The sequence below is a fragment of the Aythya marila genome (genome assembly GCF_965140915.1).
Source record: "Aythya marila genome assembly, chromosome: 2".
Lineage (NCBI taxonomy): Eukaryota > Metazoa > Chordata > Aves > Anseriformes > Anatidae > Aythya > Aythya marila.
Genome location: NC_139043.1, coordinates 129,432,839 through 129,455,865, shown reverse-complemented (window position 1 = coordinate 129,455,865; position 23,027 = coordinate 129,432,839). Strand labels below are relative to the sequence as shown.

The window sequence follows — 23,027 nt, the reverse complement described above, 5'->3', positions numbered from 1 at the left end:
AAAAGATACCATCCATCCTTAATTTCCATGAAGGCATATTACAGAGGATATTGACAAGTATTTCCATAGAATTATTATTTTTGTATGGAAAACTGGAAAAAAATTGAAAATAAAAACATACAAAACAAAAATTCTTAAGTAAATGTATTTATTAATGTTGCATTTCTTAACGCAGAGATACTTTTATTTCAAGTATACGCTTACAATCCTGCTTCATTGTTTTTGATTCCAAAACAAAAGACAAGGACACCCTGGTCAACTGCTTTTTGATTAGAAGACTCAAACTGTGGTTTCAGATATTTATGCACAAATCTCATTGATAGCAGAATCAATATATTTGCACATGAACAGAGAATTTGCCTAAAAAAAGAAAAAAAAAAAAAACACTAAAAAAAATAACTCTTGCTATCTTAATATCCTTTTAACACAAAAAGCTAATCGCATACATGAAAAACCATATATTTAGGATACTAAGATAAAGTCCTCAAAATCCATGTCACTGATTGCTACAACATTAACATGCAAATTAGTCTTTTAATATGGACAACCAGTTGTGACACAAATACAAACAACTCTTCCCTGATTCCATAGTTTTAACTAAGTATAATTCAGCAAATGCTATTTGCAGAATAGACCTCTAACTGTCCTGTTACACCTGTGCTTTGCTTTAAGAAGTTAATTGCTGATTTTGCTATCAATGGTAATGAAACAATTTTCTATCCTTTCATATTTTATGTGAATATCAAATACAAAAAGAGCGATCTCATTTATTAATGTGCAAAACTGGTGCAGCTCAGAGCAGAATATGCTTAATCTGAAAACAATTATTGAAAAATATGGTTTTATGCTGAAAACAACTGCAGTATCTTTAGTTTGTAGCAAGACAAGCACCAAGGGACACGTGAGCAATAGGAAATGCTTTTATAGTTGTTAGTAGCATCTTCTTTTGTCCTTCATATTAATAACAAAAGCTAATTCTAAAGCAGTAATGAAGAGGCAAACAGATTCTCTATTTCCAGTTTAACGATAGGATTTTCCTATGTAAATTTTGCCCTCCGAAAGTAAAATTCCCTTTTTACAACTCAAGGTTTCAGTCTCCAAACATACAGCTGGAGTTCCATCTAAATGCAACAAATGACCCAAAACAAGACCATCTTCTAGTTCTAGAGGTCATCTCGCTTGGGAACAACCAACCTGAACCAGGTCCTAAAGGAACGATGCGCTCACCATCCTGAAATACCGAGGCTGAGTCGGGCGCCAGTTATCAACCAGGGGGAGATCAGGTTCATTCTCAGCATTCTTGGATAAGCTACGGAGCTTCGCCATCTGCAGGAGAGCAATATCGAAGTGTCATGACGGAAATCCCTTGGGAACAAATCCACAGCTCAAGAGTTAAACCAAGGAGGCTCACCCAGCCCCAGAAGCTAGGGAGAAAACCTCATTCAAAGTTGTGAGGATGTCCTTCACCCCATCACAAGAACTGTACTCACCTTCTTTTCCTAGCACTAATATTCTTAGAAATAGTCAAGAGACAAAACAACGTGAACAGAATTGTGAGAAGTTTAGTACCATCACTTACGTATTGTCTACAGAACTGTGTACAGCTACAGAAATAGGAAGTTCTTGGAATATGTGAATAGAGCAGCCTGTCCTAATAAGCTTCTACTCTAATCCTGCCTTAAGATCTGATTGTTAAGCAGCCACTGGAACTGAAAGGTGTTAAGGCTAAATTTTAAACTAAATTCTAAACTAATTGTTCACTTCTGTGGTGGGTCTGTAGCAGAGGATAAATTCTGCTGCAGTAACACAGAAAAAAATTACTAGTGACAGGAATATAAACCTGGATGATGACTTGGTCAAGTTTTCAGATGGTTTGTAAATAGTGTCTGCAGCTTCACTTTTTTTTGCTCATGTTTTAAATCAAGGTCTATTCCTGTTGAGGGATGCTGTAAAAATTTTGCCCATGCTCTTCAAAATTGTATAATGGTCTTCCTCTACAACTTTCAGATTTTCAAAGGAAGCAAAACACACACCCACTCAAAGATAGATTATATTCATTTGTTGCCACTGCCGTGCATGACATTAAATAGGAAGCATATCAGCTGTGATTCAGACACTTGACATTTCACGTTCTGAATGGCTTACTGTGAAGAGGATTGCATACATTTTTCTGTGCATACACTTAAAAATGTAACCTCATGCATGGCACACATCAAATTGGCTCATAACTGGCTTCAGTACTCTGATGAACCTAGCTTCTAGAGTACTGAGTTCAAGCACAGTGGAAGCAGAACTTCTGTCTGGACTGTAAAAACTGTGTTCACAGTGACTACACTCATTCCAGTTTATGGATTGAGCTAGCTCACGCATCTCAATGCTGCTCTTCACCATGTGGCACAGCAAAGCCAACTATCTCAGTTTGTCTGACAAATGATATGTGAGGGTCACATTTACAATCAGCATAATATGCATCAGCTGGATTATTCATCTGAAACTGAGTTCCAGATTTCAGATGAAGAACAATTTCAGATGAGAACTGTGAGAGATAAAAATAGTTCATCAGTTTTGGTAATGTTGAAAAAGTACTGTTAGAGAAGAGACTGATGCTTTTTGCTTTGTGGAAGACACCTACACTGAGTTAAAACAAACAAACAAACAAAAAAAACAACAAACAAAACCATCATTACATATATCCAGGCTATAACTACATAAAGGTGAAAAAAATTAGTCTGTAATTGGATAGAGGAATTCCACAGTTAAGTTCCTATCTTTTCATTAAATGTAACCTGAGCAGCTAGGCCACCCTCTCTACATCTCACGGGGATTTCTGGTGAATTGATTTTTCCTACAGAGTACTGATTACCAGTGCCTGCACTTATCCTTGTGGCTAATATGCTACTACCATCTGGCTGCAAAAGCATCCAAGTGATCCAAATGCATATGCACTTCAGATAAGCACCATTAACAGGGCTGCAATGGTAATACACCTTCTAGGATCAGAAATAATTAGTAACATGATCCTTTCCTATGAATACATTATTTAGACTGCAGATACTCTGGAGTAAGTGAAGTTTTTCTATTGCACTTGCATACAGCACTTCACATACAGTACTAATTCTGCCTCAAAAGAGTTATCTCAGGAAAGGGACGATGTCCCATCTCTATGTCAAAACTTCCTTTTTACCTTAAATGCTCCATTTTTTTGCAGTAGGGTCAGTTAGAGATCTGCCCGTATGTCTCCCAAGACTCGCTAACTTCAGGTAAGCTGAAAAAAAACTATAAACCCAAATACAGACTATAACCCAAATACAGACTATAACCCAAAGTTGGATCAATGATGTGATTGGATATTCCTTGCAAAATACATTTTAAATCAGAGATGCTCAGTAATGACTATACCTTCCCTAAAAAAATTTGTAGTTGATATTCTCTAATATAAATCTCTAAGTAGATTTATTTTGTAGAAACCAGCCAGAGCCTATTTGTATTTTTCACACAAGTACCAGCTTCAGAGTATCCCATATATTTTAATTTTTGGATGGGCAGAGAAACAGGAGGCAGATCAAATCCATAAACTGTGAGAATTAAGCTGTAAGTTATTTGAATACATTACCATATTTCACCTCTTGCCAGCTAAGGTTCACATCATACCTGAGTTCTATTATTTGAAAGATAAAGAGCCACATAAATGCAAAGTAGTAGCAAACAGATTTTATTTTGTGATACATGGATATCAATGAATACAATGAAATGCCTTATCACCCTGACGACCTAAGATGACAAGTTATGTGTCCATATATAACACCTACTTAACATGTCAGTCACTTGATTAATGTTCATTTTCTCACTGTGGAGTCTTGAAATTGGTGATATCATATCACTGCAGTCTGCTAAATAGAGGAATAATCTCAGATGAGAAAACTGACTTGTGTGGTATTAGGCACTGGCTGAAAGGTGATGAAAGAGGGCATTCAAATTTCTATAAATGGGACTGGGGAGAATGAACATTAACAAGAAATACCTCTTCATAGTAAATGACCAGAGAAGGCTTTCAGGTTAATGTGAAATTATAGTTATCTGATGCTTCTCCTGTTTGTAAAGATACAGACAAGGGTATCAAGCAGGTAACATAACACTTCCATAACTTTCTTGGGTACATGAGAGAATCAACAAACCTAGCAGATTTATATTCTGATAAAATATGTTTTTTAAGAAAAGCATACCATAAGACACTTTTGAAAAGTAAAATGTTCAAAAAGATGGAAATGCCAAGCTGCATTAGATGAGATCTGTGGACTCTGGCTTCATTCAGTGCAACATATTTATGGTACCTGTTTATTATTAGACTGACCCACAGCATTTCATTGCAGATGGTCACTTTTTCACAGCAGCTTTATTTCATAATTTTTCCAGTGATTGCCCTCAAACATCATGAAAAACAATAAACGCTTTACCTAAGGAAGCTTGAGAGAATACAAATGATTGGAAAAATCCTGCATAATCAAAGTTGTTGGTGCAAACCCAACAATAACCTTCAGCCAAATGCTTTAATGTTCTGATTTAAATGGCTGAAGAACACAAGTTAATGGTTACAGCTTTCCTACAGTGGGTCTGGGATAATGCAGGGTTTTGGGTTCTGTGTATGAGCCACGTCTAGATCCTTCCTTAACTACTAGCAAGAGTTAATACCATGAGAACACAGAGACAAGAACAAAAAGAGAATTACCTCTTTTCTTTAGCTGATGCCACAAGGGATCTCTTGCCCATGAGAGCAAGAACTCTCATAAATAGTAACTACTGCTTGCTATCAGTTCTGCCCCAAGCAGCTATAAACTCTTACCATCTACACTGTGTTCTGACTTTATTGATTTATAAAGGTCTCTCTGATGGCTGCTGAGTTGAACAACCTTTCTGACATGGGCTGGGAAACAATCAGTTGTTCCCAGTAGAGGAATAACAATTGGAGAATGATAATGCAGAAGTCATACAGAGATAGATAAGGAGATGGGTCTAATAGGTTGATTGCATATATTAGGTTGTAGACTGCAGTCTTTTGAAGATTTTTGCAGGTTCCCTATGGATTCCCAAGATAGTTTCTAAGGCATCCAGTTCTTTACTTTCTTTTTAATCAAGCAATTTCTCACAGAAAGCAGTAAGCATTTCATTATCAAAAGATAAGATCAGTTTACTACTTGTAACTAAAAAGAAGTGTGTAAAATATTATCTAATTGAAGTTTACCTGGTCTGAGCTGACTATGATAGGCTCTCTAAGTATAATCCAAGTGATGCACTCTTCACAAGGTGGAGTAGTGAAAGAACCATGGTATGTCCAGTAGTCATGAGACTTAGGGAAAAGAATTGAAGGATCGAAGTTTGGAAAAGGAGCTTCTTTCCCCTTAAAACAAAAAAGCAAACAACATTTTCAACAGCTCTAGTTAAGATTAAGTGAAGATTTAGCTCTGGCATAGAATTTGAAAACTATAGTCATGCCTCTTGATGTTTTTTGTCCTGAGAATTCCCAGCAATCTTCCTATTAAAAACAAACAAAAAGACCCACAAACCAAACAGAAAACATTGTTACCTTTGTTTTGATGGCATTTATTTCTTCAAGAATTCTCTTCATCTCTGGTTTAGGAGTTTTCCCTACCTGTAAGGAAGAAAGCATGAGCAAACCAGAGTTCTGCTGATCAGTTTTCTTCCTTCTGGTATTTTTAATATGTGCATCCAAACATATATTAACTATAAAATTATAATGCAACAACCCAACCTGTCACTCCTACCAGCTAAGTAAGATACGTATTTCATCTGTACCTTCTCAACCTTCTCTTTGTACTCTAACAGGTATTACGATCCAAATGAGGAAATCACACCAGTACAGAAACCCTGCATCACAGGTAATTACACAACACAGTTATTCCTATTGACAGTGAATTTTAGCCTGAGAAAGACATCCAACTCTCCAGACTCAAGTACAGACTTTGGAAAAAGTTTAATTCTAGTTTAAAGTCAAGACTTCATGGTCAGATCTATTGTTTGCAATTGCTGATCTCAACACAGATGTCCATCTATCTCTGGTGAATATTAATTAAACAAGAGATAACAAAGGCTGGTATTTCAGGCTAAGACTGCATGCCCCAAAAAAGGATTTTTAAAAAGGATAAGTCCATTTTGCCTAGTAGAAAGCTCATGAAAAGCTTAGGAGACGTATCTGTCCCTGAAATCAGTCCATGACTAGCACAAAAAACAACTGATTGCTATTGGTCCAAGGGCTACTATTGACATTGTGTCCCTAAAGAAGGGAAAAATGCATATGAATTTACAGTTTCCAACAGCCACATGGTGACACTATAGCCACTGGGACAAGCGTGTGGAATATTGAATGCCATTGGAAATACCATGACTCACGCTCTGTAACTTGAAAAGCATGCATTACTGAAAGTCAAGCCCTTCACTGTGGTATAATCCATAGAAAATACAGAAGAAAAAAAACTCAGAAGTTTTTGTTTCTTTAACCCTGCAAGAATAGAAATGTGTACAGTAGGAGTACAGAGAAGGAATATGTGCTTCTACTTACTTGCAAAAAAATGGCCAAAACAGCTATACCATCTGTTCTTCTCACAGCATCAAGGTAATTACTATATTTTGGATTCCAGTGTAACAAATGTAGCTGGAAACAAGGAGAAACAAATATAAAGAGATCCATTACTGAACTGCAAACTATTAGAGGCTGAATTTAGAGTTCTTCATGTATATGAGAAAGTTTGGGGCCACAAAGAATGAGGATTAGGCCTTCAAAAAAATTAGATGTCAATTCATACACAAATTATACAAGTCATATTACAATTTAGACTACTATTTTGTTTTAAAATGAACTACAAACATCTCAGTGTTAAAAGAAGTTTCATCCTAAAGCTGAAGAACATAGACAAGATGTTTAAATCAGCAGGCAGAACACACACAATTCAGAAGTGATCTACCAATATGTGATTCATTACCATTTAGTTTTCAAAATACAGTAAATCTAGTAAAGAACTTATAAAAATGTATGTTCTGTATATTATTAATCTACACTCCTCATCTTCCCTTACCATCTTAAAGGCAGAAAATTAATGTAAGGCATTCCTTCTCATTTCTGTGTCACTTCAGCCATAATACTATATTTTCAGAAAAGTGTTTTAGTAAGTTTCCATTGCTTCTCAGTAATTCAGTCTTGATGTCCTGTTTTTCAAGCCACAGTGTCTTAAAAACATGGAAACTTTTATTTCACATACACAATTTTTCTTTTCTTATGGGGTAAGAATTACTTTAGCACAATTCACATTTATAAGAATCTGTAGAAGAAAATGCCACAGATAGTTAAAGATAATTGGACTATTTGAAATGCTGACAAATGACAGTTCTTGTCCCACTGAACAGAAATGAAAATCCTACTTTATAACGTATTTTAAAGTAAAAAGCAGTGAGTCTTACCTCTCCTGCATATCTCACTCCATTCACAACATGTTCAGAGCCATGGTCATCAGACGAACCCCAATGAAAGTGAAGTTGACGCAGCCTGTAGACTCCTGGAAGTGGCCCACCTCTCAACACTGCAATTGATAATCTGCATCAGCATTAGACTCAGGTATTTTATTTTTATTTATTTTTCTGTTAAGAAATATATATACATTTAAAATACTAACAAACAGTTACCGTACAGAGCTCCTACGTTCTCAGAGAACTGCATACCTCTTGGATATCTGCAAGAGCACTTCAGGCAACTGTTTTCAGCTACATCTACTTACAGACAGCTGAAAATGCATGCCTGGCTTCCATAATAGTCAATTGAGACCACTGTTTTAATTAATTTACATAAATGTGAGCATCTGAGCTATGCCTATCTACACAGGGCTGGCAAATATGGTACAGAATCTGTAGGAAAACTGTACATTTGTAAAGCTGTATCTGGAGGCAAGGTGATTTACATTAGGTCATGAAAAATGGCATGAGATACCTATGTTTGGGTAACTGAATTAAGCCCCTAATCAGAACAGTCAAGCCTCTGAAGTAATTCTGCTTGCCTTAAGTAGGCACGCAGCAGACGGTGACCTGAATTGTTCTGCAGAATCCATTGATTCAGTGTGACTCCATCTCCACTGGCTAGGCCTATATTTAAAAAACCCATATGAGACACCTAAATTTAATATTTACCTATATGAAAGCACAAAAAAATAGCTATGACTAAGATCAGCTACTGAAATGCTAGGTGTTAAAGAAATTCCTGCAAAATTCTACAGATTTTATCTGCTACAGCAGACGATGACTTCTTTGTTTAAAAAGCTACAAATATACTGATGCTGCTTCTGCTGCTGTAATGGCTGCTCCCTCTGGCTGTGGAAGAGGGGAGCAAATGAGCCAGAAAAGCAATCACTAAGAATGCAAACCATCTTCCTACAGAAGTTCAGCCTGTGACAAGCAATAGCCTGCACTCTAGATAATCTTAGCATTTTTACACAGCAGATGAAGGCAGTGTATTTGAAAGGAGCTCACAATAAAAAGGGAAGAACTTCTCAACATTCACCAAATACTAATCAATCTTGAATTCTCATTCACTTCTTTTTTTGGAGATAGAAGTTAATATGCATTCCTATAAGCCATTCAGCAGTTCCCAGGAACAGGTTTCTGTACATTAAAGAAAAATATCCTTAAATCTGAAAAGATAAAGAATGAAATCCCTGATCACCTCAAGAAACAAAGTACTAAAGACATCAAGAACGTTCTTTAATGAATATTAAGAGCAAGCTGTTACTTTCAAATGCCTTTTACTTGTTCCCACAGTCATTCAGTACCACAGCTGGTGCAGACACAGTAAGAGTAGTAGCTGACAAAACCATCAATTCTCCATTAAAATAGATCTGTAAGACCAAATAATCCAGTTTAAGGTAAAAACGTGTCATTATTTCCACAGATGGGCCATCAGCAGACAATCGGGCATTAGGTGAAGCTCTGCATCACCTCATGCCAACATATTCGTGCTTCACTCATCTATAAATAGGCAGTGGGTTTTGCTTTGCAAACTTTCAGCAGATAGAATGATGCAAAGATTAAGATGCCTCTAAACCAACATCTCCCAATGGACAAAAGTTTTTTTTTTTTTTTTTTTTTTTTTTTTTTTTTTTTTAAATATTATTTATTTATTTAAATTTAATTGCAAGTGTGCAGTATAAAAAATAGAAATATATGAAATGAGAGTAAGTAGAAATTATGGGACTCCCTCAAAATAACAGGGCCTAACTGCAGGGAGAGCGTACCACCAGCCCAGGAAGGCAAGGGAGAAGAGAATTCAGCACTTTTTAGTGGCTAGAGGGCTCTTATCATTGCAAACTCTTGTCCTACTGCTCTTTTTATCTAGGCTTGCACACTGACCCTCAGCAGTGCCTGCTACCAGGCACTGCAAAATACTAACAAAAATGTTGTGTCAGTCTGAAGAACTTGCTCAAATTCTGTGTCTTGCTAAAGTAAAACTGGTGGAGTTATGTGAACACAACTGTCTTTCCTGCTGGCTGTGAAAGCATACCGTGAAAGTCAAGTGGAAAAACACAGGGAGCACCAGAGTCATGAAGTGAGTTGTGTTTATAAACACAAGAAGAACTAACTGCTCCTACAAGATTTACGATCCTTGCATGCTGCTGCATCCATAAAATGAACTGGTAAAGCACAGTGAAATTAAATTAGTAAGGTATTACTGCTCAACAACTGAAAAAGACGCATCACCTTTGTTATGCTTTGTAACAGCATATATGCTGCTTTGTAACAGAATGTGACAGTGTAGAAACTACAGCTTTGTAATGCCAGTGATAAATTTTAGCCATTATAAAATCCTCTGCTCAAATAGGATCTCAGTACTTAAACACACTTGCTAATTGCAGGGGTCAAATGTGTTTGCTAAAAGCTTTCTGAACACACTTCCACAGTTCTCACTGAAATTTTCCTTGAGTAAGCAGTGAATAGATATGCAAAAGAATTGCTCTTGTTTGTATGTCAACTTTGTGCTCGTCAGGGGACAGACAGGGAAAAAGACAGTCTGCCAGAGACCTTCACCTGAATGCAACACCCCCATTCCAGCTCCGTGCCTCTAGATCAGAGCCTGCTCTCACTGAGCTCCCACATTCTTGTAATCTCAGGTAGGGCTGGCATCCCGGTCTCCAGGGGCAGAAAGCTGACAACCCACTTCATAACCATAGCCTCAGAAGGCCCTTGACTGTCCAAGCATTTGTACCTCCAACAATAGCATGGAAGTCCAAAGTTTATAGAAATTCAGCTCCTAAATCCCTTGGACCCATGTTCTGCATTGCTCATTTACACTCAATACCTTCCTGCAGACACCACAAATGATAAATGTGCTAAGAACTGAAGGAAGAATTTAACTTTGCTGCCTTTAGCAATATGCAGTATAACCATGAAGTATAGTGGTAGGCAGCATAGCTACTGGGGTACACAAGCACGGGGATTTAGCTGTGGTATTACTGTAACACCCACCAACTTCTTCCAACGTGAAGTCTGTACACAAAATGTTAAGTAACTTTTTGCAGTTATTCAACCAAATCTACCAAAACTAGATATCTACCAAAATCAACCAAAACTAGAGGGTCTATGGACAGACTTCCCCAGTTCTAATTAAAGTGACTGGGCTTTGTACTAATTGTTTATTCACCAGAAGCTGATTATCAAAATCTCATCTGCAAAGATAAATGAGGTTTCCCACAAGGTGGTACTCCAGGAAATGGTGCCCACAAGTACTTGTCGTGCTATTAACAGACCTATAAGCAAAAGTTCTCACTGTTTACAGTAATCATCTGCTTAACTTCTTTTTTCATCATCTACTCCCAAAAGGACACATTCCTTTGATAAGAAATCAAGAGATTCTGAAAAAAAGCATCAGGGTAGCCTTATAAAAAAGCGTGCCTGCACTGAGGTACTGCATAACTTATAAATAGCTGGAGATAAACTCTCCAATTGCTTGTATTAGAGTAGCTCCAAAGATAACAGCAACAGGCCCCTTTACAACATAAAATGTGAATTACATTAGATTGTACTACTCCCAGAAACTTCTCTACAATAATTTGAGTTTAAGAGACTGTCCAAAAGATGAATATGCAAAGCCTTTCTGGCAGAGAAGACACGATGGAAGTAAAACTCTGAGAGAGGTGCATAGTAATTTGTTTTTATCATTTTTGCAATCTACTAATCAATTAGGGAATGTTTACGTCTATTTCATGTACCACTATTAAAAACCTAGATGTAACTACAGATACAAGTATGACCACTCTAACTGAAAAATTTAGGAAAAGAAAAAAAGGCTTTAGTTTTCTGGCTAACTCAGAAATAATTCAGATAAAGTGATAGATAAATATATGGGTAGATAGAATGGTTTTGTTCCAAAGGAATAAAAGCTTCATTTTGATGTTATTGCTGTTATATATATTATGCAGCAAGTGGTTTCTTTACACACAAAATAAGTCACTATATGTATCCAAGAAGTTTCAAACTTGCTCAAGTCAGTAGGAGTATGCACAGTGGAATTTGTCCTGCAATTAGCATTATATTAGAGAAGGAACACCACCCACATACTCAACAGACAATGGTATAACAAAAAAGACATAACAATAAACACTGAATGTTTCTTGCCTTCAAAGAGTTGAGAAGTACACCTACTTTTTTTTTTTTTTTTTCCAGTGAGTCACTTTTTATTTCTGAGATCAGAACATAACAGATACTGTGCAATTTATCTGAAAAAATTTCAGAAAGTTCCAAACCTTTCTTCTCTTTGTAGCCACAGTTCTGCATCTGTGTTATATATTGCTGTGCATCATGGGGAGTATCCAGGTACAATCTCAGTAATTATAACAATAACTGACATTAATGCAAGATATATAACTCATTGATATACCTGATGCTGTTCAACAAATAAAAGAGATGGTAAAGAAAAAAAAAGTAAGAAATGGTCATGGAGGTCTTCCCATATGCCACAGCTACCTGTCTTTACTTATGTATAATGCTATCTGACACTAAGAATAATATTTTTATATAAATAACACTAAATATTACCACTTTGCTAGAAAGGTAATCAACCTCTTGATGATGTAGTAATCTGTGAGTTTTGATAGTGTACTACCTAGTACATTACACATATTTTGATACTCAGTTTTCATGAAACCCAAGTCAATTAATCTAAATTAAAGTAGTGCATGTAGGTATTTATGACCAACAAACCTATAAACAAAATTCTGCATAGTAATTACAGCAGTCAATCCTAGTTATATTGTAATGAAGCTTATACTGTAGTTAAATTAGTCTGTTCACTATAGAAGATTGACTTTTTAATACTTTACTGAAATTGACATTTCTTTTTCCTTTTCTTACCATTTCATGTGCTATAAATAATAACACAATTCTGTTGACCTTGATATAAGAATAGAGTGAGGTATGCATTTGATTTTTCTCTTTTATCTTAGTACTAATGCCATTTCATACTTTAATGGGATGTTTTTCTTTGAAATATAGCCAACATTGTCAACATGAAACTTCAATGGTTATGCCAACGCAAACTAAATACTTCTAGCACCTGTTGAACAGAACAGACACATCTTTTCAAAATACATAGCCCCACTAATTCTTAAAAGCTCTGCATTATGAATGTACCATATTACTTCTTGTATTAACTGTGAGTGATGAGATAAAAGATTCTGGGCATTAAAATATTTTGGACATTGAAACTGAAATACTGGAATTTCTCATCCTCATTAAGACAAAATTTTATGAATGTCAAAGTGATTAAGTGATTAAATAAAGTGACTTAGTGGTGATATCTGATTCAGTACTTCATTTATCAAACATTACATGGGTACAGTTTTCCAGTATTGTGACTTCAGCCATATACATAGTTACAGATGTTCTGCTGGGCATGTCAAACAGCCCCAAATGGATTTCAGTCCTCATAGACAAAGCCTAGACTGCATGGGCCCCTGGAAAGCAACACAACAGCACTGTGGCAAGTACAGAAATTTACCCTTCACCTTAATTCATGCCGCAACAAGCTTATCTGCAGTTTTCTCCATTCCCTAGGATTTAACCCATGGACTTTAAAAGTAGCCACAGGCCTTTCCCACCAGTTGTGAGGGGCACTGGAGTCACAGCATCCTGTATGTGCCATGCAGGCGCTACATAAAGACCTCCTTACAGCCATGAGCATTCAGAGCACTCTGTCTTTCACACAGGTTGAGAACTATTCGTTAACATACCATAACAGCTCAAGGTAAAAACGTAACTAACCTGATCTATCGAAAGAGTCATCAAACACAATTCTGCAGGTTTTCCCATTATTGAGGATGGTCTTCGCTGCACCGGGGTCGTAACTAGCAAACCATGGCAGAAGGGAGCGATCATAATGCACTTCTTTGTTATTGATTTCAATAGGTGACTGATGGCGTCCTTTGGCAATAGGGTAATTTTTGTGCCACTGGTCTGGTCCTAGAAAAAAATACAGAGAAATATCATGAAAACCTTTTCCAGCTAGGTATGAATTGCACTTGTTTCACAACAATTGCAAGTTTGTCTTTGCTGTGCTATGGAACATAAATAAAATGTATTAGCAAGTGGGTTACTAATCACCTGGCTGTTAGTCACGGCCTGTCAAGAGCTGTGTAACAAACAATTAGATCATTCCAGCTGGGATATTACACACCACACATTCTTCAGCTGAACCCAAACCCACACAGCACCCCCCAGATCTTATGTAGCGGGTGCCTGACAACACACCGGGGGAGGAGATGAAAGGTGTGTGCTCAAAGCCAGGCAGTGGCTAGAAACAGGACGGGGTACCCCCAGATGGTGACCCAGATGGCACACCTAGCCTCGGCCCCGGGCACCCCACTGCAGAGCAAAGCCGGTGCCGGTGCTCACCGTTGTCGCTGTCGTAGCCCCACGGGTAGTAGTTGGGGTTGATCATGGTGCCTCTGCCTCGCCCTAGCCTCTCCCGGCGGCTCTGGCAGGACGGCAGCCGGCCCTGACAGCTGCTTTTTATACCCTGCCGCCAGCTCCATGCCCGTCCCCGCCGAGAGGGACCGCGGGGCCCCGGGGCGGGGAGAACCGTGCTCCCCGGTACGGCCCGCCGCCACCCCGCCGTCAGGGGCCGCCCCGCATTTAGGCTGCACGGGGGGATGGCGGCGGGGGTACGCTCTGTGGGGTGGCCCCGATGTGTGGCGAGCACCTAGGGGATGGAGGCTGGGGGTCTTCGGCCATCCTGGATGGGGCACAGGGGCTGGAGCACAACGGGGCGGTGCTGGGAAGGGCTGCTGAGGGGACAGGGCTGCTGCTGTCTGCCCCAGCTCTGAGTGGGGTGTGGAAATGTGTGAAGCAGTCTCAGGGCTGCCAGAGCGAGCAGTCCAGTTTCTTCACAAATTTGGACTTAACTCCACTGAGGAGTGTTACAGGTTCCATTGCCTCAGTTCTCTCCCTTACACAGAAGCAGCAATTCACCTGTGCACAGCCGGTACAGGCCTGCCCCAGCTGCTCAGCTACGCTGCCGCTTGCCCTCGTGTTTCTCCAAGCTTAATGGTCTTTGTGTGGACGTTTCTGGAAAGCCCACTTGCTGTGAGGCTGCCTCAGGTTAGATCAGACTGGGTGTCTCCTGAGGGGACCATGTTAGCAATGTTTCCCACTTGATCCACAGTGCAGTGATCCTCCAATTTGGAGGTTGTCTGGGAGGGACTGTGTCTGACAGCTTCTGCGTGCAAATGGTTATCACAGATTCACACCCTTGCCTATAAAATTTCCACATATACAATTGGCATCCAGTGTTGCTCCCTGTCTCCCACTGTTGTCATAAACAGCTTCCCTACAAAAACGGTGGTGTCAGTTGTCCCTGGCCTTTAAAAAGGTGCTGCTTCCTACTGCAAGGATTCTTGGAAAGTGGAAATCACCCGAGCTGAAGATCCAGCTTCTGCCTGCTGCAAATAAAGTCTCCATTATCGAATTAAACATAATATCTGTTTGTTTTGCTTCTGTTCTCTTTTCATTTAGCAGGGTGTTATGCATCAAAGTGTACTTAAAATTGTAAGCATACTTGTTAGCATGTGCACGTTCCTTAGGCAACACACGTGACGCGCAGAACTCAAATAACTTCTGAAAAATATTTGTTATCCTGGCACATGGGGAATTATTAGATGAGTTAGATACGGAGACTAGCACACTGTTGTAAAATGGATGACAGACTAACTGGGCAGAAGAAAAGATATTGGACTGAAAGGTGAACTACTGTGGGTTATGCTTTAGTAGACTTTCTGAATAACAAGTGGAATTATCTTAATAAATAGTAGTGAAGTGGGGAAAAAGTACACGTCTGTCAAAGAAAAATGCAGATGGCACAGGTTGTAAGTGCGGGGTTGTCACATGGAAAAGTCCAGGACCCCTGAACACTGTGTAAGCTACAGTAGCAGAAAATGCAACACAATGGTCCAGAATCATGGTCTTGGCTGAAAGGTTTGTTTGTTCATTTGTTTGTTTGTTTCTGATCCAAAGTGGACGTGAAAGAGGAGGGGAAAGAGTGGGATTTTTAGTCATACAATGTCAATAGGGAAGGCCAGGGACTGCTTGTAAAAAGCAGGTACAAAACAGGGCTTATCCGGATGTGTAGTTTCACTGGAGCTGGATAGATGCTGGTATGACCTCCTCTGAAATAGGTTTGTTCTTCTTGTTGTGTGTACTGAGTAAAGCAGAATGAAGACGATTTGGAACAGGTGCTGGGGAGACCAGAGCACCAAAGAGCCTCTTTTACAAGAGGAGTCTATAAAAGCGCAGTGTTCTTTGCATAGCAAACAGGGGGAAGAGGGAAGTGACAGCTGTCTGTATATACAAATCAGAGAGGTAAACACCAAGAAATGGGAAAAGTTACTAAAGCTAAAGAGCAAAGTCAATCAAAGAACAAATACATATGCATGTGCCACAAACAAAGGCAAGATAACTGATGAAGGTTTTGAGACACCCAAGGCAGTCCAGTCGCTTTTTAGTAGGAAAAGGGGGTCATGAACAGCATAAACAGGAGCTATGTGTTCATTCTCTACGGAGCACATACTATTTCCCACCTTTTCCTCATTTTGTTACTCCTAGTTCCCACCATCTACTCACTGTTGTGACCCACAGACAAATCTCTAGATCCAGAACATCTTCTGGTGACTCAGACCCTTGCCTGTCTTCTAGATAGAGCTACATTGCAAACATAACCACAGCCTATCTGTAGTAGCCCAGGACTATGAACAGCACCCTGGAAAACAAGTATAAGCATTTTCCAGTTTCTCAGCCTATTTTTGTGAAAACAATTTTATGTTGCTTCTTAAGTCCAAATTAGTGGTAAGTCAGGGAAACCACAGAGAGAAAATATCTGGGAAGAAGAGAGAAAAAAATAAATGGAGTTCTGGTATGTGAGTATAGACATATACATTGAAGCTAATCATTGGGTCTCACCTTCCACATACAAATATTTCCACAACCACACAATTTTTTCAAATATGTGCCCTGCACCCACCAAGAAACCTGTCTCAGGTCACCCGTTTTTCTCAATCAGACCATTTCTCATGTTCAGCCATGTCATTGGGGGAGGATTACTTTGGGACTGTTAGGTAGGCATCTATGAATTTACAGTGAAAATGTGCACTAGTAGATTAGTAGATAATAACTAGTAGGTTGCAGGGGTGCACAATGCCCCCCAACACCTCTCTCCAGGTGAAATATTCATTCCTGTCTTTCTCAGAAAGTTCCTGAGAAGAATAACTTAAAAACATTGACCTTACTAGCAGAAAATCTGGAATGAGAAAACTATTAAAAGTCTTTGTTGGTCTTTTTTATTGTTGGACATGGCCTAAGCATTATTAGAGAAACATTTTAAGTAAATACACAGATTGAATAGAAGAGAACAGTCACAATTAAATTTAGTCTAAAAAGGTTGAAACAAAGAGCTTTCACAGAGAAAAATGACATTCACTGTTGGACAATGACATACCCCAGTTTGCCACAAACCAGGTTACAACATACACACCAATGCCTCCAATGCAGACACTACCGGATTTAGTGAAATACTTTTACAGACAGCATGGCAATAACTAGTTTGAAAGCTATAGGAGAGTTATGGGAGAAAGGTATATGAGAAAAATTAAAAAATATATTAACATGTTCTCTATGTGATCTCTATGGCACGCTTTATGGCAAAAAAATAAAAATAAAAAAATAAATGCCCCCAAAGTACTGATATTTCACTGATTAAAATGCATGGCTATGTGTCTTCCCTGTGGAGTTCCGATTAGTCATTCATTATTTTTTCCTATACCACATATTTTCTCCATATACATTGCTAAGATTAACATCACTATAGGTTTAAAGAGAATCTTTTTTTTACTTTGAGAACATAAGCTACTTCCTCTGGATCCCGCTTTTTTTCCTCTGGCTCCTACTTTTTTTTTTTTAAATGTGTTTCCTTCACATATGTGTTTATAGGTTGTATTATATCCTAGGATTATTATTGATGCTAATTAGCCTTTATGTCTAGCAGTAACAGGACCTATCATGCTAGACAGCACACAAACATATATTGAGACCTTTTTCAAAGGCCTGAGAGACAGATGGGAAGGAGGTAGGCAGTCAGGAGCACTAACAGTAGCTCATGATTACAAAGCAGATTAATGACACAGTAAAAAATAGTATTCCAGGATGGTTGATGATTCATCCCCTGCACAGATCACTAGAACCCAGACTTTCAAAAATTTTTGTTGTTCTAATTTCTTGATGGGAAGCAGAAATTTATTTCAGGGTAGATCACAGGTCACAATTTGGTGGGTTGCATTGGAATTAATAAATACCTCAGCTTTAGATAATGACGAAGTCCGAAAAGAAAGAAAGAAACAAACAGATTTGATTTCTGATTTAAAATCCACTTTAGAAATAATAGTAAAGTTCAGAGATAAAAGTAGTCAAGAAGTGAAGAAGACATCAGACAACACCCATTCTTTAAAAAAAAAAAATAAAAATGCACATTCAATACACAGAACCCTATACACTTTATAATAGAATAGCTATTGTGGTGTTACTGTAAGATTACCCACATGGCATGTACACTGAAGTCAAAGTCTCCATTCAAGAATGAAATCTGAGTTGAGACATCTGCTCATCTGTGCTCTGGCACTGAGTCTTAGAACAATAAGAATTTGACTCATCTCTTCATAAAAATGGAGTATGAACATGGCTGCTGTGACATTCCTGCAATTTAGTGACTCTTCTCCACTAACGTATAGTTTGTGTTTTTTATTTGGTTTACATTGACCTTAAACTGTATGTCCGAAGGGAAAATGTCTAGTAAAATGTTAAACAGATGACTATGTCTCCCAGGGTAATTTGTTGAAGCTTATATAAACCATTTACTCTCAGTCCTTGGTATTAACTGATTTGATAAAAATTCTCAGGCTTAGGATTGGAACACACATAAGGAAAAATTGGAAAAGAAATCCAACCTCTTTATAAACTTAAACAGCCGTGCTACTTCCAAGTCTAAGGTCCCCAGCCCTTGCTCTTTCTCCCAAAGGGAGACTACCCGAGCATGTGCACTGATGCTTGTCTTTATCAGAAGATAATTTAGAGGCAAGACAAACCTGAGCACTTTTAGAATTACTGTACAAATCTTGCCCCCTACTTATTTTTTTTGAAGGACTGAAATATATCTGAACTGAAATAGTTCTGCAATGTAACTAATGAGAGGAAAGTCCTAGAAGAGAAAGCAGAACATGAATCCACTTTGCTTACATGTCATGGAAAAGTGCTCAACAAAAGTGTCTTCTGTGTCAGTAAGCTAAAAACTCAGAGGAGCACTGTGGGAGGGTAGATCTGCAACTGAGAGGATCTTCAAGCCAAAGCCTTGATGCTGCTGATGGTGATGGCTATACAGATACAAAAACTGCTTCCAGAAATAGATAATAGGTTGTCTTTGCTCATGTTTCATAACCCACTTCCAGAGAGTGGAGGAGGTTGCTATTTCCAGCTATCCTGACATAGTGATTCCTCCCAAATGACTTTATTTAGGCTTTGCTCAAGGGACCAGGAATTAGTGCAAGGTCCTTGGCTGATTAGAAGACTATTACCTCTCTTTATTGTTTCCATCCCTCTAAATTATTCACTTCTTACATATGCATAAGACAGAAAATCATTAACTCAGGAGTGTGTAGTCTCAGCTTGAACACGTAGAAGAACAATTCCAGTTCAGAGAGACAAAGGCACACAGCTGGCCAAGGGATTTAGGTTGGGCTTCTTATAAATATGTTGTTTGGACTTTATACTTCAACTAGATATTTTTCCACATAATAATAATCATGATTAAAACTAAGTTTGTTAGGATAAATGAAGAAATTATTAGAAGCTTATTCTGAATTTGGGTCCAAGGCATACACAAAACAGTTTCAATAAAAAGTTAAATATATTCAAAGTATCAGCCTAAGAATTGCTATATTTCTCATTAGCATGTGTATAAATATTAGCATAAATACCTGGATCTAGATTTATGCATTTCCAAAATTCATTAAATCACTATGTGCAAATTTTGCTTTCATTATAAATGTGCATTTATTCTTCCAAGTTATTCATATTTCACAGAATCTCAGCAACTCAGATGCTTTCATCTCCAGCTGCAGAAATTTCCCAAGCTGACATTGTGCTGAGAACATCAGGAAGAAGCTATTAAGCTATGGCTCTACCTAGCCACATCAGAGGGTCAAATTATATAGCCAGTGAAATTTTTGTTTTTTTAATGTGTAACATTGCCAGTCTCTTTCTTTTGCAATAATAAAAAAGTAGAGGGTGGGATACGTCTGTAGGATTTTTGTAATTCCTGCTACAAGGTCTAGGAAGAATCAGCTCCTGCTGCGTTAGTTTATTACAGGACTTTCATCCAAATAATCTTGTTCCTTGCATACTTTCTTTTCAAAACTAAGTGAAGAAACAAATATAAAGACTGATTGAGAAAGTTCACTGTTAAAACAGAGAAATTCCTTCTTCCATTATGAGGCAGATCAACAGCAATTACAAGATCAGACTCTCTTTCATCACATGCTACCTACCACTTATACCACAACCCCAAATTTGGCTTATTCATATAAACACTGATATAAATTACATTTTTAATTCAAGCATTTTTCTTTTCCAGACAGTATTTCCTTCCTTTGCACGCTTCTTCCCCATTCCTATCTTGTTTGTATGACGGAGAACAAGGTAATGGAAGAGCACTGCTCTCAAGTACTGAGCCTTTGTCAAAAGGCTATGTCTACTGAGGCCATACTTACTTCTTTGGAGTTATATCTACGTTTATAGAAGAGTGCTTCTGCAAGAGAATGAGCACAGTAACCCACCCATTCACTTCTGTTTTACACCCAGAATGAATTTATACTAAAATTTACAAAATGGAGCAAGGAGCAGAATGTATAGATACGAATCCTCTGGGAACCAACCTATCTATGGTTCCCGAATTGTAAGCAGTAAGACTACAGCAGGTATTTCACAGCACCTTCACAGATCACATCCAGAGACTTTAAATATGAAGTTTGGTGGTAAGTATACATAACAACTTAAGCAGAGACATCTGTATGTACTTTGTATAGGTTGGGGATCACCAAAAGGGTGCAAAGAATTCCTACTTCAGAAGAATGGCTACCAGCTCCTTCTGAAAAACACTGGCAAAGCAGTTACTTGAAGAAAGGAACATGCACAAATTCTTTAGTTCCTCCACCTTTATTCAATATAGTTCTTCCCTTTCCCCCCCAAAACAAAACAAAACAAAACAAAACAAAACAAAACAAAACTTGGAAATCAGCTGATCACACCCAGAAAACTAACTTAAGAAATATTAAATAGAAAATATTTTCCAATCTGTCGTGTCATGATCATAGCTCAACATAGCTGTGTTTTTATGGTAAAATATATGTAGAGAGGATACCATATGAATTTCATATTTTAACATCAAAACCAGTTGAAAATATTGCTGAAGGCAATGGCACATCCTTTTAAGGGAGTGAATGAAGCACTGCTTTTCAAAAAGGTATAGTTTGAAAGTGTCATCTTTGTCTCATATCTATACATGGAAAGCATCTGAAGGGGATAAAATCCCAGTATTATTAGCTACTAGGAAAGCCTCCTTGCTGAACTGCTGGTAAGCTACACTGCTACAGGTATTTGCACAGTAGGCATGTTATTCAGTAAATCTGGAAAATGCACATATCCAGGAGAGTAAAAGTACAAGGGAGATGTGCTGACAAAAGGGAGATGTATTAGTACACAAAACTTTGTATATACAAGTCTGCCTAAAACTGGTTTATAAAGACTCAACCTCAGACCTGCCGTGTATTTCAAAACTGTGTTGAGATCAACATCACATAACTGATTTGGCTAAGCATTATGACATCATCTTGATGACATTTCTCTGTCTGTCTGCTTGGAAGTAATGTGATAACTATAGAATGGGCAGCACCATAGCACTCTAGCAGCTAAAATACCTCCACAGTTTTCTGCAGATCAAATAAACAGCCAGCTGGTCACACCAGTTAATACCGCACTGCCCAGCTATAAACTGAATTCTTTCCTTATTCATCTTCCCAATTAGGCATATTTACAGATAAATCATTCACTGATTTATTGGCTGAACAGGAAAAAAAAATAAAAAAGGAAGAAAGAGAAGAAGAGAGATGTGAAACCTCTCTTGAGTGGCAGAGAGAATAGCTTAGGCCATAAGGAGAATGGGAACTGGGTATGGAAGAAGAATAGTAGAGGCTGATATGAATTCCTGGGGCAAGCAGAAAGGAGTAAGAAAGGGGACTGAATAGGAAGGGGCAGCAGTGAAGAAAAAGATGGAAAAAGACTTGTGGCATAAGAATTATTTGCATGACGGAAGATAGCCTAGTTGCCAGGAGTGCATAAAACAGAAAGGAGAAAAGAAAGGCAGAACACAGTGTCTGAGTGCAGAAGTGTAAAGAGATAACGGCAAGGTCAATAAATATGTCCAGTAAAAGCAGAAATGCACTGTGACAATCCTCCAGTATATAAAGTCTCCATCCTTAAAGTCTGGCAAGCTATGATAAAAATGAAAGATGAAAATCAAAGAGATTCTGATAATTTAAATGAAATTAAGGTAGCTATTTATTCAGGTACTATGAACAAGGCTTGCTGCAGTATAATATCTTTCTAAGATAGACAGAGTGACATTTCTTTTATTTTACATAATGGCAAAACTGTAATGACCTGACCAGTGGCATGAAATACACCCTCAGCAAGTTCAGGGATGAAATGAGATGCTGCTCTCCAGAGGCACACAGAAAATTGGGTTCATAGGAACCTTGTGAAGTTCATCCAAGGCAGTGCAAGGTCCTGCCCCGGGCAAGAGCAAGCCCAGGCACCAGGACATGCTGGGGGAGTGATGTTTTCCCTCTCTTCAACACTTGCACAACTGCTCTGGAGGCTAGCTTTGAGCTCAGTAGCACAAGAAAGATATTCACAGTGTTTTGAGTCCTGTGGAGGGTCAGTAAGTTGTTTAGTGCCTGGAGGAGGTGACATGCAAGGAGAAGCTGGTGTTATTCAGCCCATAGAGCAGGGTAAGTAAGATATGCCTGCTTCAGTTGTTCCACTTTGATGCCTTCATGCAGAAAGATTGCAGCATATTACAGAACAGATTCAGAATGACTGTTTTGTGCCTAGTACAAGTATTAATATAGTGTAGCTTCCATTTTAGCTATGAATCTGTGGAAAACAATGCAACAAAACAGAAGCTGCAGAAGGCACCATATTGTTTTGCAGCAGACTGGCATGTGTAAGATGTTCATGTTGTGCTTTTCATTGAGCATGCCATAGTTGGTGTGACATGTCACAGCCAAGAAGCCAGTTTGTCATATGCCTTCTACTTCACTGAAATTTGTGCCAGGTTATGGAAAACATGGTAGGCATGAATGGAAACCTATTAACAGCCAGAT

General features: G+C 38.3%; 1 protein-coding gene across 2 annotated transcripts; it reads right to left on the bottom strand.

Moving 5' to 3' along the window:
* Positions 1-214: 214 nt before the first annotated feature.
* Positions 215-14,042, bottom strand: LOC309874900 (carbonic anhydrase 3-like). 2 transcript variants are annotated; one of them, XM_082753644.1, is made up of 8 exons: positions 13,942-14,042; positions 13,312-13,509; positions 7,471-7,589; positions 6,575-6,667; positions 5,582-5,647; positions 5,240-5,395; positions 1,195-1,326; positions 215-360 (listed from the first exon to the last, which is right to left on the bottom strand). In XM_082753644.1, exons 1-7 carry the CDS (start codon positions 13,985-13,987, stop codon positions 1,207-1,209), a joined length of 798 nt encoding a protein of 265 aa, XP_082609770.1. In that variant the 5' UTR covers positions 13,988-14,042; the 3' UTR covers positions 215-360; positions 1,195-1,206. The 2 variants fall into 2 exon arrangements, with proteins under 2 accessions (XP_082609770.1, XP_082609769.1); XM_082753643.1 differs by lacking the exon at positions 215-360 and having other exon boundaries at positions 384-1,326.
* Positions 14,043-23,027: the final 8,985 nt, after the last annotated feature.